The 17,405-nt window shown below is 38.8% G+C and overlaps 1 protein-coding gene and 1 long non-coding RNA gene across 4 annotated transcripts in view; one reads left to right on the top strand and one right to left on the bottom strand.

Annotated features, from left to right (window-relative positions):
* LOC309348824 overlaps positions 1-17,405 on the bottom strand; it is a 169,662-nt gene that overhangs the window by 6,031 nt on the left and 146,226 nt on the right. The gene's annotated exons all lie outside the window — the stretch shown is intronic.
* LRP1B (LDL receptor related protein 1B) overlaps positions 1-17,405 on the top strand; it is a 778,324-nt gene that overhangs the window by 732,554 nt on the left and 28,365 nt on the right. For all 3 annotated transcript variants that reach the window (XM_081869915.1, XM_081869916.1, XM_081869914.1), the window contains 7 exons: positions 1,875-2,098; positions 3,359-3,465; positions 6,276-6,392; positions 8,984-9,157; positions 12,097-12,222; positions 12,949-13,113; positions 15,267-15,428. In XM_081869915.1, coding sequence (XP_081726041.1) covers positions 1,875-2,098; positions 3,359-3,465; positions 6,276-6,392; positions 8,984-9,157; positions 12,097-12,222; positions 12,949-13,113; positions 15,267-15,428 — 1,075 coding nt within the window. The remainder of the gene's footprint in view (positions 1-1,874; positions 2,099-3,358; positions 3,466-6,275; positions 6,393-8,983; positions 9,158-12,096; positions 12,223-12,948; positions 13,114-15,266; positions 15,429-17,405) is intronic.

Below are 17,405 nucleotides of genomic sequence, written 5' to 3'. Positions count from 1 at the left end.
CCAGTGACCTGCTTCTGTGTTGCAAAGCAGCATAGATCCTGGGTAAATCAGAGCAAAGAAGCAGCAGGGGACGGCGGGGTTAGCAGTAGAGAGAAAAAGCACAGTGTATTGGTGGTTGGAGAAAAGCACATCGAGGTCATCAAGGTGGCAAGGAATAGAGTTAAGAGGATCCAGGCCTATTTTTTTTATATTTATTTGTAGTTATTGAACAAAGACTTGCTGCTATTGAAGTGTGTTCAAATATGTTTGGAAATTGTTAATCCAATTTGCATTTTTTATGGCTAGTCCTCTAAATTCAAACTCAATTTTGGTCCGTGTATTTTGGAAACTGTTGCACCAAACAATAATACCATTAGGTCTTTGTTACTATCATATATCAGATCGATGTGTCTTATGCAAATAATTGAAGGCATTTATGAGTAACAGAAGAACTCAGATTGTCTAATGCAAAAGCCTGGAATACCGCAGAAGCCCAATTCTTTAGATAAAGTCATTGCCCATGTGATGATCTCAAAGCAACACTGTTATGATGATATTGTGAGTTTTTCTTTAATACTCAATTTAAATAGGGAGGGTAGTTTTCTCATTTTTCAAGGATTAAGGGTGGGTGTCTGGGTGTGTATACACACACACACACACACACACACACACACACACACATTTCCCCATGCAGTCCTTATCATATTACCTGGAGATTGAACTGACCTTGTAGTTTATGAAAAGTATTTCTTTAAATGTTTTCTGTGTACAATATATCACTTTGAATGCAAAGATATTATTCTGGTTGGTTTTTTGTTGGTTTTTTCTTCATTTTTGAAACAATATAATACGCTCACTAGCAGTGGTATACCTGAAAAATTGAGAGGGAAACATTCTAGGGGAAGGGTCAGGGCTATAAACAAGAATACTTAGTTCGGGGTCTGATCATCAGATAAAGCACGTCTACCCTGTGCTTTATACAACCATCAGGAGCTTGATAAATAAAATATCTTTTTTTTCTACTTGGCTGAATTGCAAAAAGAAAATTGTTAAGAATTTTGACAGATCAAAATATAGCACCAGTAGGCTAAAAACCATTTGCTGGACCACGAAATGTGCAGGCTTGATATAGAACGATCTCCAGTTTCAAGGAATGTTCTTTACCAATTATGCTCCCTACAATGAAAAACTGGGCTCCTGAACTGCTTGTCTGGTAGTGTCTAAACTTAGTGAGCTGAGCAAACATGATCGTCCTGGGACTGCTACCTCCTCTTCTATGCTTTTGCATACAGAGCTGCTGCATCCCATTTGCTCTTCCATCACCTGGAGATTTCGCTAGACTTTTCCTCCATCATCCCACTTTTGGGCTACTTGTTGTCTGTCTTGCTTTCATTGTCAGTTGGGTTCCACCTCCCGACTGCTTCATTGCTGCTGCATGGTACCTCATGCAGCTGCCAATTATTCATTTACAGTTATTAGCAAAATCCATAATGAATGTTTTCCGGACACCACAAAGCACAGGTGCCTAAATAGCTACCTGTTGTGCTGTGGGATGGAAAGCTTGCCGATTGTGACATATCACAAAGCAACCATCTGGCAACCCTCCTACCTATTATTCATATTTTCCCTACAGCAATTTATTGTCATATGGAACTTTCAAAAAAAAAAAAAAAAAAGTGGAGCAGCTTTGGTGACTGCTGATGTTAAACCTCAGAAGATGTTTGTTAATACTGATCTTTCCATGTTTAATTGTATGATATTGCAGGCTATTGAAATTAACGCCTTTTCAATTCTTTATTTCAAACGTTCATTTGAACTCAGTACTAAAATATTAGTTTTAAAATATGAGAAATATATGCCATTTTAAATTTAAAATCTGATGTGTTTTTTCCTAGTGTCCTGAATTCAAAAGGCCTAGAGATATTGCTGTTGACTGGATAGCTGGAAATATTTACTGGACTGATCATTCTAGAATGCACTGGTTCAGCTATTATACAACTCACTGGACAAGTTTAAGATATTCCATCAATGTAGGACAGATAAATGGACCAAACTGCACAAGGCTCCTTACAAATATGGCAGGAGAACCATATGCAATTGCAGTAAATCCTCCCAAAGGGTAGGTTGTTAAGAAGACCTTTGATCTATTTTTGTTCTATGAGTTTAAAACCTAACTTTGTACATGTTATCGTTGGCTTTAGGAAATTAATCTTACTAAATCATTCAGTGTGGTTTCTGTGTCTTGGATGACTTTTGTTCAGAATTAGAAAATAATTGTTACACATATTTCGCCCACATTCTAAGCTACATATTCAGCCAATGCTAAGACATATCCTGTACACAACAGCCTGTGTGAATAATATGTTAAGTGGTTCACCTGAGTCACATAGGTCCTACTCAAGCTTTAAATGAAGTTTAAAAAAGTTTTTTGAACCTCACTTTTAAAAACAGACACAATTCTAGTGACAGAAGTGTGGCTCCAGAGAACTTACGTACTTCAGACTAGCTCAAAGGTTTAATAGAATTATTTTACAGGGTTTTTGTTGTTGTTGTTGAACAGCAGACTCCCTGTATCATACTGGGTAGTGCTGTTTAAGAAACAGCAACCCAAAGCCCAGTTGAAAATATGGAACATGTAGGATGGATCTTTGGATCCCGGCCAGAGGCAAGAAGAGAATATGCACACAGGAATCATGCACATTTATTTAACAGAACCCCATCCCTCGAAGTTAGAATAACAGAGAATGTGATTAATTCAACCAAACTGGAATGTACCTGGAAAAACAAAGCATGCCTCAGCAACAAATTGGTGATCTTAGCCAAGGAAACCGTTAAATGATGGCAGCTCAGGAGTAAACACAGTAGTGAACAAGGGAACACACTATGTATTAAGAGGTCACCACCGAATGGCAATTGCAGGGTAAGGATCACTTGTGTCATTGCCAGGCAGTGTCACAATATGGTGGCAGAGACATCACCATGAATGATCAAAGCTACTCACTGGCAAACAACATCCAGTGGGTCTCTAGATATAATGTATTTGTGCCAATATGAGATATACTTTGCACAGTGCTGAGCCAACTCACTCTCTATACTCTTTACTGCTGCCATAGAATGCCTGCTTGTACAGGTTTGGGTCCTTATATTTATAGGGTGCAAGATGCCTTTACATGATTAAGGTAAACGCTAGGGCATCTGCATTTAATGTTTGGCATATAGGATGTTATTCTGATCCACTGGAGTTGATGTTCAAAAGAAAATGTTTGCATTCTTAGTTGAAACCAATAGAAGATGGTGACAAAGTTCAGTTGGCATCCTCTTCTGTTTGGCATTATGTACGCTTGTCAGTCGAAAGTGATTTCGTATTTGGTCTTTCCAGCATGATGTACTGGACAGTAATTGGAGACCATTCTCACATAGAAGAAGCAGCAATGGATGGGACCTTGAGGAGGATATTAGTACAAAAAAATTTGCAAAGACCAACAGGTACAGAAAACATTTATTTATTATACCCTCCCTTAATGTAAATTCTTTTCCAAAGACTCGATATGTGTTAAATGATTTTTTAATCTGTCACAAGGATACATGTACTACGTGAGTTAAAAATGGTTGATATATTTTAAATATTCTGACCCGAATTAGAATTACGTTTAATGCATTCTAATTCAGCTAAGAATAATTAAGACATTCTGTAGTTCATTCAGAGGTGGTGAAGGTGCTGATTCTGCATTACGTCCCATTCAGCAGACCACTGTATGCTGCACCGGATGGCATCATTCCTTTCCTTTTGTCCCCCTGTCATTTTCTGAGGCTGCAGATATGTATCTCTTTCACCTATCCAGAATTAAGCCTTTCACAATTTCCTCTTTTTCTCCAGGTGGAAGATCAATTTTGTACTTTCAGAAGATCTTTTGTTGCTATATATAACTTGCAGTATTTGATTTACGCTTATTACCTAAGTAGAAATAATAAAAAACCCTTTCATTCTTATAAAATGTCAAATTGTTACAGCAGCAGCAAGAAATTAAACCATTTTATGGTTCAAATGTTTTTACCATCTGCAGCTCTTAACATGACTCAGATCATCAAAGTAATCATTTAATCATTCCTTACTAAACCATGGCCTATTAGATTTCACTGTAATGTCATTGCCTACAGGCTGATAAGGCACAGATCATCATTGCTCTTGGAAGCTGTGGACCTCCAGATATTGTTTGACTACAGCCCCCATCACCCCTAGTGTGCCTGGCCAATGGTCAGGGACAGCAGGAATTGCAGTCCAGCAACATCTGGAGGGACAAAAGTTCTCCACCCCAGTCTTAGAAATGCTAATATTTATAAACTGTGAAGAAATGTGCATAGGATCAACACTATGTTAGCAGACACACATTAATAATAGAGGTAGCTTCTCATCAATATTTTTTTGTGTGTGAATTATATATAGAGGTTTGCAGTATCCAAAGGGACCTTAGCTCTGCAGTGCAGCAAGCCAATGAAAAAAACAAGAAGGGGGAAAGGGAATGTTCTTTAATTAACTGATTCCTAACTTTCATCAATAGATGATCTCAGGGCAGGTCACACAACAAGACAAAAATACAGCAACATAAAATCAAACATAAAATACACAGCAAGCGCATCACTATGTAAAATAATATACATGATCCCCTAGTTGTCACACTCTGATACAAAGACCAATGTTGTTTATTTAAAAGCCCAAAATAAATATTTCCACCTGACACCAAAAACTAGCTAATGCTGGCACCGCTGTAATCTATGGGGAAGTGTGCTCCACAATCTGAGTGCAAACACCAAAAAGGCCTTATTAAGAGACCGTATTTGTTAGATGATGGAATAAATGGTCTCCCTGGTGAATCTCGAGTTGCAGACAGGATAGCATAGAGGGAGTTGGAAGAATCAAGGATTCTGTTTATTAGCCCTCATTCAGCCTCCAAGCACCAATTAAGCACCTGCAGAGTTTCACATTATTCCAGTAGATACAGCTGGGTGTCATCAGCATATGTACTGGTGACAGCTCACACCAAATCTCTTTATGACCACTTCCAACAGTTTCATATATATATTAACTAACATGGGGGACTAGATCTTTGAGGGACCATGCTCCACAACTTTCAAGTGGTCAGTCAGTGCTATTTTCTGGAACCAGTCCCATAGGAAAGAGTGGAACCACTGTGTTAATGTGCCTCCACGTCAGAGAGTTGGTGAAGAAGGGCTGATGGTACTGAAAGCCAATGAAAGATCAAGTAGAATGAGCAAGGTCCCACTCCGTCACTTCTTCTACTATAAGACATAGTTCAGTGCCAAAACTTGGAATAAGCCAGATTAAAATAGGCCCAAATAATGTGATATGCTTCTTGTACCTGTTCTTCTGTGGTAGAATTGTCAATAGTATTGATTACTACTGTTCTTACCTGGCCATGTAAGGGCTCTTATCGTGGATGGATCAGCAATGCAGCAATTAGAGTACTTATTGCTGTCAAAGAAAGTGTATCTTCCAATACTCATTTATAAACCTAGAACTGTAATCCTCTATACATTTAACTGGGAGTGAGTCCCATTGAACTCAATGACATGTATGAGATCACACAGTAAGCAACCAGCAGCATATTGCATGGATGAAATGATTGAGACCTTCCTACTGCAGTTCTTTGCATGTCATTCTATCAAAGTTTGACCAAAGTCTGCACTAGATGGTTGTCATACCCATTATAGTCACAAGCCAAATCCAGAGAATATATACCAATTCCAGGATGGTTATAGCTGAATAAGTGAAATCAGCATTGCTTAGCAGTTTAAATGATCTGTTTCAAACAGACAGTAGGTTATAATGCAAAAAGATTCAGCTAGTTTATTAACTAAAGTTGGTTCCAGGAATTTTTGTTCAATCGCACATAGCCTGTGCTGAAAAGTTATACAAAAGGTAGTTTGGATCTTCTTTGGATCCCACTTTATGGTGTTACGCAGCACTGGATATGAGGACTGACACAGAGTAAAAATACTGGATAGTATTCAATGAAGTTTTGCACAAAGTGGGCCCACTGAAATTAATGAACATGGATAAGTTAGCTCCATTAATTTCAATGGCTCTACTCTGTGTAAAATTTAGTTAACTATTACTGACACATGCTTATATATATATAAAAAAACCTAACCTTATAAGCAAACTTCTAAAATGGTGTTTGCCCTTTGTGTTGTCGCTATGTAGCAAGTATGTGCTATTTTTCTTTTCTTACTATTTTTCAAGAGAATTATTTTGACAAAAATGTTGTTTTTTGCAGGTCTTGTAGTTGATCTCTTCAGTCAGCGCTTGTTCTGGGCTGATTTTGAATTATCTGTAATTGGAAGTGTCCTTTTTGATGGATCTGATTTGGTCATATGTGTGACCAGTAAGCAAGGTATGTATAGTTTGAATCAAGTGGCCACAGACCCTAAACTGAATCACAACATATATCAAAATGCTGCTTTAAAGTTTATTTCATCTTTTAAAAACTATTTACCATCTTGGAAACAGTTATTGCAATCTACGGCAGCACAAAATGGGATCCAGTGGATTCTGCCCTAAAGTAATTTACAGTATATTCTACAGGCAGTAAATCAGATTCTTTTCTTGAACTACACCATGCAAATATGTTTAGTTTTATAGATAAGTCTGCAGCATTTGGTCGTTGTGCTTGAAAAACAAGTTTTCAAATTATAATTTAGAAAAACAAAGTTAGGCTAAAGTAAATTTTTCTTTAGTGCAAGGCTTGTGATATGAACAGGATATTATTGGGTATTTGTACATCTATGAGTCTTTGAAACTATTAGAACATAACACTTGAACATCTACTCCTGGCATAACGGGGTTGGGCTGTGGCTCTGGTCATGAGGGAGAAAAAGAAACTCCCTGGGAAAGTGGGAAGCTCCCGATCAGTTTTTTGCTCCTGCCTGAACAAAGCAGTCACTTTGCAAGGGAGATGGGCTCCTCTGCTGCTCCTTCAGTACAAACTGTTTAGATCTAAGACGCCCCTCAGGGGCTAAGCTAGAGATGCCAGGCCTCCTCCTTTCCCTGATCTATTCTGACTTCGAAGAGACAGGGCTGTAGGGAATCCCCAAATCCCACTCACCCTGCCTTCTCCTGGCACAGACCTATTCTAATTGGCAGACCTGGAAGAAGAGAAATGGAGTGAAGGGGACATCTCAGAGGAACAGTCCCTAGAATGCCCACTACCTATCTTTACAAGTCCTTAGCAGCCTTAGCCTTGAGTACTAGTGGATGAGTACTGGGAACGCAGTGGATGTAGCCTACCTTGATTTCAGCAAGGCATTTGACAAGGTGCCCCATGATATTCTTGTAAAGAAGCTGGTAAAATGCGGTCTTGACTATGCTACCACTCAGTGGATTTGTAACTGGCTGACTGACTGAACCCAAAGGGTGCTCATCAATGGTTCCTTTTCATCCTGGAGAAGAGTGACTAGTGGGGTGCCACAGGGTTCTGTCTTGGGCCCGGTCTTATTCAACATCTTTATCAACGACTTGGATGATGGACTCAAGGGCATCCTGATCAAATTTGCAGATGACACCAAACTGGGAGGGGTGGCTAACACCCCAGAGGACAGGATCACACTTCAAAACGACCTTGACCGATTAGAGAACTGGGCCAAAACAAACAAGATGAATTTTAACAGGGAGAAATGTAAAGTATTGCACTTGGGCAAAAAAAATGAGAGGCACAAATACAAGATGGGTGACACCTGGCTTGAGAGCAGTACATGTGAAAAGGATCTAGGAGTCTTGGTTGACCACAAACTTGACATGAGCCAACAGTGTGACGTGGCAGCTAAAAAAGCCAATGCAATTCTGGGCTGCATCAATAGGAGTATAGCATCTAGATCAAGGGAAGTAATAGTGCCACTGTATTCTGCTCTGGTCAGACCTCACCTGGAGTACTGTGTCCAGTTCTGGGCACCACAGTTCAAGAAGGACACTGACAAACTGGAACGTGTCCAGAGGAGGGCAACCAAAATGGTCAAAGGCCTGGAAACGATGCCTTATGAGGAACGGCTAAGGGAGCTGGGCATGTTTAGCCTGGAGAAGAGGAGGTTAAGGGGTGATATGATAGCCATGTTCAAATATATAAAAGGATGTCACATAGAGGAGGGAGAAAGGTTGTTTTCTGCTGCTCCAGAGAAGCGGACACGGAGCAATGGTTCCAAACTACAAGAAAGAAGATTCCACCTAAACATTAGGAAGAACTTCCTGACAGTAAGAGCTGTTCGACAGTGGAATTTGCTGCCAAGGAGTGTGGTGGAGTCTCCTTCTTTGGAGGTCTTTAAGCAGAGGCTTGACAACCATATGTCAGGAGTGCTCTGGTGGTGTTTCCTGCTTGGCAGGGGGTTGGACTCGATGGCCCTTGTGGTCTCTTCCAACTCTATGATTCTATGATTCTATACTACACTTCTTGGTCCCCCTGCCCAAAGGACAGTGGTCCTCCCAGAAGCTCAACCATCCACCAGATCTGTGCCAAACCTAACAGTGGCAAAGAAAGCACTCTCTGATGAGGGCTGTGATGCACTCCAAATACAGTGGTACCTCGAGTTACAAACGCCTCAGGTTACAAATGCTTCAGGTTACAAACTTCGCTAACCTGAAAGAGTTACCTTGAGTTGAGAACTTTGCCCCAGGATGAGAATGGAAATCGTGTGCCGGCGGCACAGCGGCAGCAAGAGGCCCCATTAGCAATTAGTTAAGAACAGTTTTGGGTTAAGAACGGACCTCCGGAACAAATTAAGTTCGTAACTAGAGGTACCACTGTAATCAGTTTTTGTCTCCTGATACATTCCTCCAGAATCCTGCAGCAGATTGATGGGTGACTATCTCTAGCAGAGAAATCATGTAAATCCTTCATTGCTTGAGCACTCCAAATTCTGCTTATATCAACTAGTAATATGTTGTTACCAAATGATAGCATCTAAATTGACATGTACACATTTTTTCTTCTTCAAGGATTACTCCATCCCCATAGAATTGATATTTTTGAAGATTATATATATGGAGCAGGACCTAAAAATGGTGCATTTAGAGTACAAAAATTTGGTCACGGTGCTGTAGAATATCTAAATACAGAGACAGATAAGACAAAAAGTGCCTTGATTTCACATCGCTACAAACAAACATACTGTGAGTATATTTTGTTACTTTTCAATACAATATTTTAAGATCTTTATAAATTTAAGACATCGTATATGGAATATATATATGAACAAGTGATAGATCGTGTCCTCCCTGAAAGAGGGCACATGTTGCGGTGAGATCTGGAGACTGACCTCTTGGTTGTGGGTGGGTCTATTGGATAGCCACAGCACCCAGTTGGTAGGTTCCTCGATGCTGGGTTTCAAGCTGGCCAATGGGGTTGCAGTCTAAACGGATTGAGGGACCTATATAAACCCATGCACGTGACCCAGAACTTCCTCTTTCGGCTTGTGCTTCGGAACACCTGCCCACCTCTCCCTAATTTTAGGGCCTTTTGCGATTGACCTTGCTATGCCGTCTTGTGTCATCTGTCATAGCAAGGTCAATCGCAGGGGCACAGCAGAAATTTTCTCTACTTGACTGATTGGCTGTTTGGTTTCACCTGTCGTGCAGCAAATCGTCACAACTTGTAAGGTTGCGGATAGGCACTGGTTCAGGTGATAGGAATGGGAGAATGGTCTCGCCATCCCTATGTGAAGGGTATTCCGTTAAAGGAATCCAGGGACTCAACTTGGTTTGGTCAACCCCTGAAACAGGGTTGTGCCTGTGCCTGAGTCCAGGGGAGCATCTGGGGAGTGAACAGAGTCTGCTCCCAGGCTTTTCACCTGCCTCAGGTATTCACCCTTGGCTGACCCATTTTAGAGCTCTGAGTCAGCGCTACCTGCAAGGGTGTAGGGAGCTAGTCGAACCAGAGCCTATGCAACCACTCACTTTTCTGTAATCAATAAAGTTGTGGCCTAAATTCTGCCAAAAACCAAAACTAAAATTTGAGTCAAATGTGTCTTTATTTAGAAGGGAGGTTTCTGGGTCTGAACATGCAACTTCATAGGTGTTATGCATGCTGGCAACGTGTGCTCAAGTGAGATTTTCTGGCATCCTGGGGATAAGTGGATCTACTGGTTCTACCTTTGCGTGGTGCAGATTGCTATTTAACTGATACTGGTAGCCAAGTGTGTTGTGGTTGATGAGAAAAAGGGGAAGAGAAGGGGGGGGATAGAAAGCATTTCATGGAGAGAGAAAACCCAAAGGTAACCAGTACACTTGCAATAATAGACCAACTGCCTTCTTTCCTCAATGCAGTTTGTCTGATTTTGGGTCTCCCCATCGAGCATTGATATTTAGCAAAGAGTTGGGTGTGCACTTTTAATGTTGCTAATTAATTGGCTTTGTTATCTTGTAATAGTCATAATTCGGTTGCCAGGTATGTCTGCGGAAAAAAATTAATTAAGATAAACTTATCTTTGAACTGACTGTATTGTATTTTCCAAGTAAAATTGTTGAAATATTTTAAAAATAAATTGTCTTTTAAATTAAAAAGTCTTTCATTTTACAAAGCACCGTTAACTAAAAAAAAAACTATTCTGTATAAATACTTCAGACATAAGAATACATCATTTTTTTATTTTACCACAAGCATATCATATAAAGTGAAGAAGATTACTCCCAAAAGTTATATTGAAAGAAGAATTTTAAGTTGGGAAAACTAATTGCCCATTTTGATACCTAGCCAAAGCACTTAGGTTTAGTGTTCTTTTTATTATGGAAAGTCTACTGGGACTTTTAGATCTTGATTAAGCAGAGATAATACACAATTTAGGGTCTTAAAACATACTCTTAGTTAATTATAAATATATTTCTAAGTGCTTGAAACGTAACAGATAGAGTGATTGATACACACCTATTGAACTGAGGAATAAATATAAATTATTCTTCTCAAACTGGATGCAGTTACTTCTGTAAGCAAAGAACCCAGTTGGAGAGCTTAAGATATTTATATGGCCTACCGCATGATAGACGCGGGTGGCGCTGTGGGTTAAATCACAGAGCCTAGGACTTGCTGATCAGAAGGTCAGTGGTTTGAATCCCTGCGACAGGGTGAGCTCCTGTTGCTCGGTCCCGGCTCCTGCCAACTTAGCAGTTCGAAAGCACGTCAAAGTGCAAGCAGATAAAGAGGTACTGCTCCGGCAGGCAGGCAAAAGGCGTTTCTGTGTGCTGCTCTGGTTCGCCAGAAGCGGCTTAGTCATGCTGGCCACATGACCCGGAAGCTGTACGCTGGGCTCCCTCTGCCAATAAAGCGAGATGGTCGCCACAACCCCAGAGTCAGTCACGACTGGACCTAATGGTCAGGGGTCCCTTTACCCTTTACCTTTACCACATGATAACTATGGAGATGAGTGCACAAAAGGAGGAACATACAGATATTAAAGCATTAGGAGAAAGGGTCTAGGATGATGCTACAAGTAAGTAAATATATGCAGCAAAATACCGAAGCTACCTCAGTACCACAGCGCATGCAGCTGAAATGTGACCACAGCTCAAGGTTTAGGGGCCTCAGCTTTGTTTTCATTTATGCAATAGTTGCCCAGTTATATAATTAAGAGAGATACAATGCAGTCTTAAACATCTCAACTCAGAAGCAAGTCCCATTGAACTTAATATGGAGAGACAGGTATATGATTGTGTTGTCGGTCATGTGCTTTAATGCCTCCTGTTGAAATCAATACACTTAAAAATTATTTTGACTGGATTGTTTTCTAAGTAGAAAATTCTCCAACCTGTCATTTTTCTGTATCGGAGTATCTGCATCACAGAATTTTAAAGGAACATTAATCTTAATTAGTTGATGACTGTTATTAATACTTATTAAAATAGTAATACAACAGCAGATTGCTTTAGAAAATATTCACTGACAAAAATACTATTTCTGGAATTAAATGCATTGCTAATTATATAAAGCACAAGTTGATTCATAGAGATTTGTTCAGGGCATGACTCTTAATTAATTTAAGGCCTTGGCATATTTGTTTATTCTTTATTTCAGAAATAATCCATTTATGCCTTTCTGATTTTCCTCCCTCTTCAAACAGCACTCAATCCTTGTTTGGAGTTTACCTGCGAGTTCCTCTGTTTACTCAACCCTTCAGGTGCCGCTTGTGTATGTCCTGAAGGAAAGTCATTGTTTAATGGAACATGCAGTGATTTGAGCATTTTAGGTGGGTATTATAATTTACTCAAGAAAAGGTGAATAAGATTATGAATGTACAGCTGCTAACTTGTTTGTCTCCTTTTTGGCAAATTGCCAACAGGAGAACCTTGCAGAATTTCAGTTCCTATGGTTTTGTATATAAAGGTCTAAGAACTAATGCAGGCATAGGCAAACTTGGCCCTCCAGATGTTTTGGGACTACAACTCCCATCATCCCTGACCACTGGTCCCAAAACATCTGAGGGCTGAGTTTGCCTGTGCCTGAACTAATGGATGAGTTTTGAAAAACTGTAACATTTCAAAAACTGTAACAACTTCAGGAAAAAAAAACTTACTAAATTGCATGAAATGCATGGAGAATTGAGAAGTGTTAACTCTGACTTGTGCTTCTCTGCTAAAATCTGAGATTGCACATTCATTTCAGTCGTCGTATAATAGATCAGAGCAAGAAATATTATTATTTCCTACAGCCATATCATGTTATGGATATGGAAATGTAACCGTGCTAGGAGGCACTAATGTACAAAAACATTCCTGTTGCATCAATGCATATTTTTGCCAAGGTGAAAAGTAGCTGACATACATTATTTGTAAAGGCAAATATGCACATTTTTGCAAGGTTTCTGAAATGCTTATAGCTCACATGATTCACACCATTCTAGCATTCATTTTCTTTCAATGCCTGGATTAACATTTATAGGAATTTGATCTGCATGTTTATGCTTTAAGTACAGATGATACATGTAAGCTGACTTGTGAAAATGGAGGAAGGTGTGTTATTAATGAAAAGGGTGATCAAAGATGTTACTGTTGGCCAAGTTATTCAGGGGAAAGATGTGAAACTAACCACTGTAACAACTATTGCCAAAATGGAGGAACCTGTGTAGCTTCTGTCCTTGGTGAGTATTTATACCATTTTTCAGTGAAAGGTTGTTTTTTTAAAAGTTTCAGTAGTTTGATATAATACACAATTTTGAAGTTATATTATTATTACTGTTGTTGCTGTGCCATGCATTCTGATTCAGATACATACTAAAAATATATTAAAATCAAATGTCCAAATGCACATGCATTATACAGGAATATAATCCTGATAAAAGAATATACATGCACAGGAATAGCTTCCATATCTATGGATTCTTCCAATGCACCCCAAGAAAAAAATGTTGCGGATAGAGTATAGAGCATCCAAAACCGGCAGCAAGGCTCACTTAAAAAGGGTCTCCCCTTTGGAGACAGGAATGCAATTCAGGGGCCCTTTCCCACTTCTTGTCAGGTAGAACAGGGAGGTCTACAAATGATACTGCAGCTGTCGATCAGTGGATCAGACATATTACTTGGTATAACAACAAGTAAACAATTAGGCAAATTGCAAGTTAATATTCATAGTGTGCTGGGGGGTAAAATTGTGCTACACAATCTTGTAAATTATAGATCTTCATTATCTGGAAACAAATGTTAATTTGTTAAACAAATCTCATCGGCAACTCTTAGATTTATTCATTAGTGGTTTACTTACAGTTAAGCCCTTTGGTAAACTCCTCTGCGGACAACATGTAAGTAGAGTTTGGGGCAGTTTTAATTAAAATGTATAAATTTGTGACAGTTGTATTGAACTATTATAAGTGACCGGAGAAAATGTCATCTGTTAATTAAAAGCGTAGCTCTGACAAACATAATTAAAACCTAAAGCTGCAATACTAACAATAGCAAAAGTTTATGAAAAATGTACTTTACTTTTTCAAGAATTAGTGTCCAAAATACAACAGCAGAAATGAATTTATTGAACTGATTAACATATAGGATTAGATCCACATATTTGTAACAAATAGGGGGAGGGCAGAAGCTGACTGTCCTGCCTCCTACTCTCCTTGGTAACCCATAGACATGTAAATCCCTCAAAGGACAGAGATCTATTAAATGGAGTCAGTTGTAGTATGAGGAGCTGAGAGGGAAAGGGGATCACAGAGAAGCATAAGCTCAAAGTTACCTTGGAGTAAGTACCATTGAACTGACTGGGACTTACTCCTAAGTGCACATGCATAGGATTGAATGTTGAAGCTAGAATCTTATATTTTGTTACCACTTATCAGCTGAGAGTGCCACACCTGTGTGCCCAAAACAGAAACACCCATGATGCTGAAGGAGGCTCAGGGGAACCTCACATTTTGCAGAAGGCTTTTTGTGAGGGAATGGCGGACTCACTGATTCCCAATCCAAACTGCAGCACAAGTCTCCACTTATTTCTATAGAAAGCTCTCGTTTTTATCCCTTGAAGGGAGACAATGTTTATAAGTCTGTATATGCTAATGCTAGAAGCCTCTATACTAAGATGGATGAAATGGAGACCTTGGTCTTGGATGACATCATTGACAGAGTGGGCATAAATGGAAACTCGGTAGAAAGGAAAGAATATAAACAATCACTGAGTCAAATAGGGCATTGAGTCCACCAAGCTAGAAGTGCCAAAAGGCGCAGACTCCTCTACAGTATTGTGGTTGGTGATACCACCAGAGTAATTTAGTGAGTGTGCCCAGTGTGCCTCATTAGACCTGTGGGCCATAGGTCCTCTCTTAGGGGGTAGGGATACTACAACATTGTATCATAGTTCCAGCTGCTTATTTTGTAATAATGAAGCGCACATTTAAAATGAATTGGCTGTCATTTAAGGCACTAGATCCCTAATCAAGAAGTGCCTCATTGAGGCCCTGTGCATTCTGTTCAGCAAACACACACACAAAACCATACTTCATAACCCTTAAATGTTAATTGAATTCAAGAAGAAAATTTAGAATTTTATATTTGTGTAACAGAAACAGGGGCCAAAATCACTTATTGTTCCTCATTTCACTTATGGATCTGCTGTTGTTCTTTCTGCTAATGTTATTAAATTTAAATTTCCTTTATTTGAGTAGTAATTATAAAATGTTTAGTTGTACGTGGCATGAATGATAATTGGTCTGTAACATACTTTTTTTTTCTTAACTGCACTTATATATTTTTCAGTCAAAAATGCATACTTAGTTTTACAAATTCAATTTATGTCTTCTAGGAAGGCCTACATGCAGCTGTACAGTGGGGTTTACAGGTCCAAACTGCAACAAAACAGTTTGTGATAATTTTTGCCAAAATGGGGGGACCTGCACTGTCACTGCTGGAAATCAGCCCCGTTGCCATTGTCAGCCTGAATATACTGGTGACAGATGCCAATATTGTAAGTATTATCAATATAAGGCAGGAAACTTAAAGCTTTGCAAGTTTAAAACACAAATAGCAACCTGCAGCAACTGCATTTTTTTTATTTTAAAAATGACAGCTTCTTCCAGACACTTCAGGGCAGCCAACATGCAAAATAAAACTGTATAATTAAAATTTATGTTGTAATAAAAGTAACCCTAATCAGACAATCAAAATAGCAGCCAGTGCTATTGTGTGCAATTTTAAAGCTCCCGAAAGGCCTGCTGAAACCAGCTTTACAAAGCTTTCTAAAATAAGCAGGAATGAACACACACTGGACAGAGCATTCCAGAGTTTTTTGAGCCACCCTCTGAGAAAGTGCTTTCTGTGCCTTGCATTGTTTTCATAACCTTCAAAGAGGAGGCTCTTATTTATATTTTTAATTGTATCCGCATCATGGCATGTAACTCGTTACAGCCATAATTTAGGGGGGACAGCTGCCCACCTAAATCAATCAAAATCAATACAAATTTGAGGTTCTGCCCCCTCCAACAAAAATCCTGGCTATGCCCATATTTAAATCACAACATGCACCATTAATAAAAAGCGCAAAAACTAAGTTGTAAACTAATAAAAAGATTCAGAGCCATGAAGTATTTAAATTTTTCTTACAAATACTGTAAAATTGGAAGAGCCAGAAGAAAACCTTGGAACAGTTCTGATACAATGAATTATTATATTATACTAAAGTATTTCATTTGTACAACAAGATCTGTCAAACAGCAAAAGAAAGAAAATCACGTGCATCTTAAATAGAATTTTCATTGAGCACATTTATAGTAGGCAGACTATTAAAAAAATACAAAGCTTTTAATGAAAACCCCCCAGCAATAATGGTGATTCTGTTCTTCTTGGTATTGAATAAACTCTATGGATCCTAAAATAACTTCAGTTGGGTATTTGAAAACAATATAGTACATAAATCAATGCAGACAGACACACAGATTAAGAAAAAAAAATATTTACTTTAGGCTTACTCAAAAGCCAGACAAATTGTTTCTGGTTGACTGCTTCTGCAAACATCATTTTTTAAAAAAGAATTCATTTAAATGTAAATTTAAGGGTACTCGCTACACTGTGTGTTGATTATCAGATTTGAATGTCTGCTGACATAGTCTAAAATAACAGCATATTTCAGATAAACTAAATCCATTAATGAGCAAATAAAAGTAAGGAGAAGGAAGGGGTGTTATTTATTTAAAACTTCCAAGGATTTGAGAATTATTTATTGTAAACAGTTGCTGCCTAGATATATATTAGACTTTGTGGCTTATAGTAGAGAACAATTACCTCCAAATAGGCTTATGTAGCTTATCACTTATTCATTACAGTATAATAAACAACACTTACAACATCATTATGGCCTTAGTATGTTCCTCATGCATTGTTGGAGTAATTTTACAATAATCTTGTAATGCAGGCCAGTAGTATTAGCCCTTAAACAGGAGTGGAGTGAAATTTTAAATCAAAATTTTGAGAGTGTCAGTGTGGTATACAGTGAGGATGGGAGGCGAGGGTTCAAATTTCTGCTCACTGAGTGACCTTGGGCCAGTCACAATCCCTCAGCTTGTGTGTAGAAACCACTGTACATTGTCCTAAATGTGTACCTACGCCACCCCTTACCTACACACTCTCACAGACTAACACAAAAGCATGAATACTTATAAGAGAAAGTCCATACAAACTAATTGCACAGTAACCAATGTAAATTTGCCATATATTATATATGCAGGACAGCAATTATAATAAACACATTCACAGACAGTGAATGTCTATAAGAGAAAGCAAAGTGGTTTGAGCATAGCCTTGTGTTTTTAAAACCCAAGACGACTGCCATGTAAGCAAAGTTTCCCTATTCTAGCTCTTGATAGCTGATCCTGTAGCAATGGAAAATGTTAGGGCAATCCTTGAGAGTAGTGTGGAAGGTAGAGGAAATCGTTGGAGCTGTGTCAAC

The sequence above is a fragment of the Podarcis erhardii genome, assembly GCF_964252035.2.
Source record: "Podarcis erhardii genome assembly, chromosome: 1".
NCBI lineage: Eukaryota > Metazoa > Chordata > Lepidosauria > Squamata > Lacertidae > Podarcis > Podarcis erhardii.
Note: the sequence above shows the minus strand (reverse complement) of the source record. Positions and strands in the feature narration are given on the sequence as shown.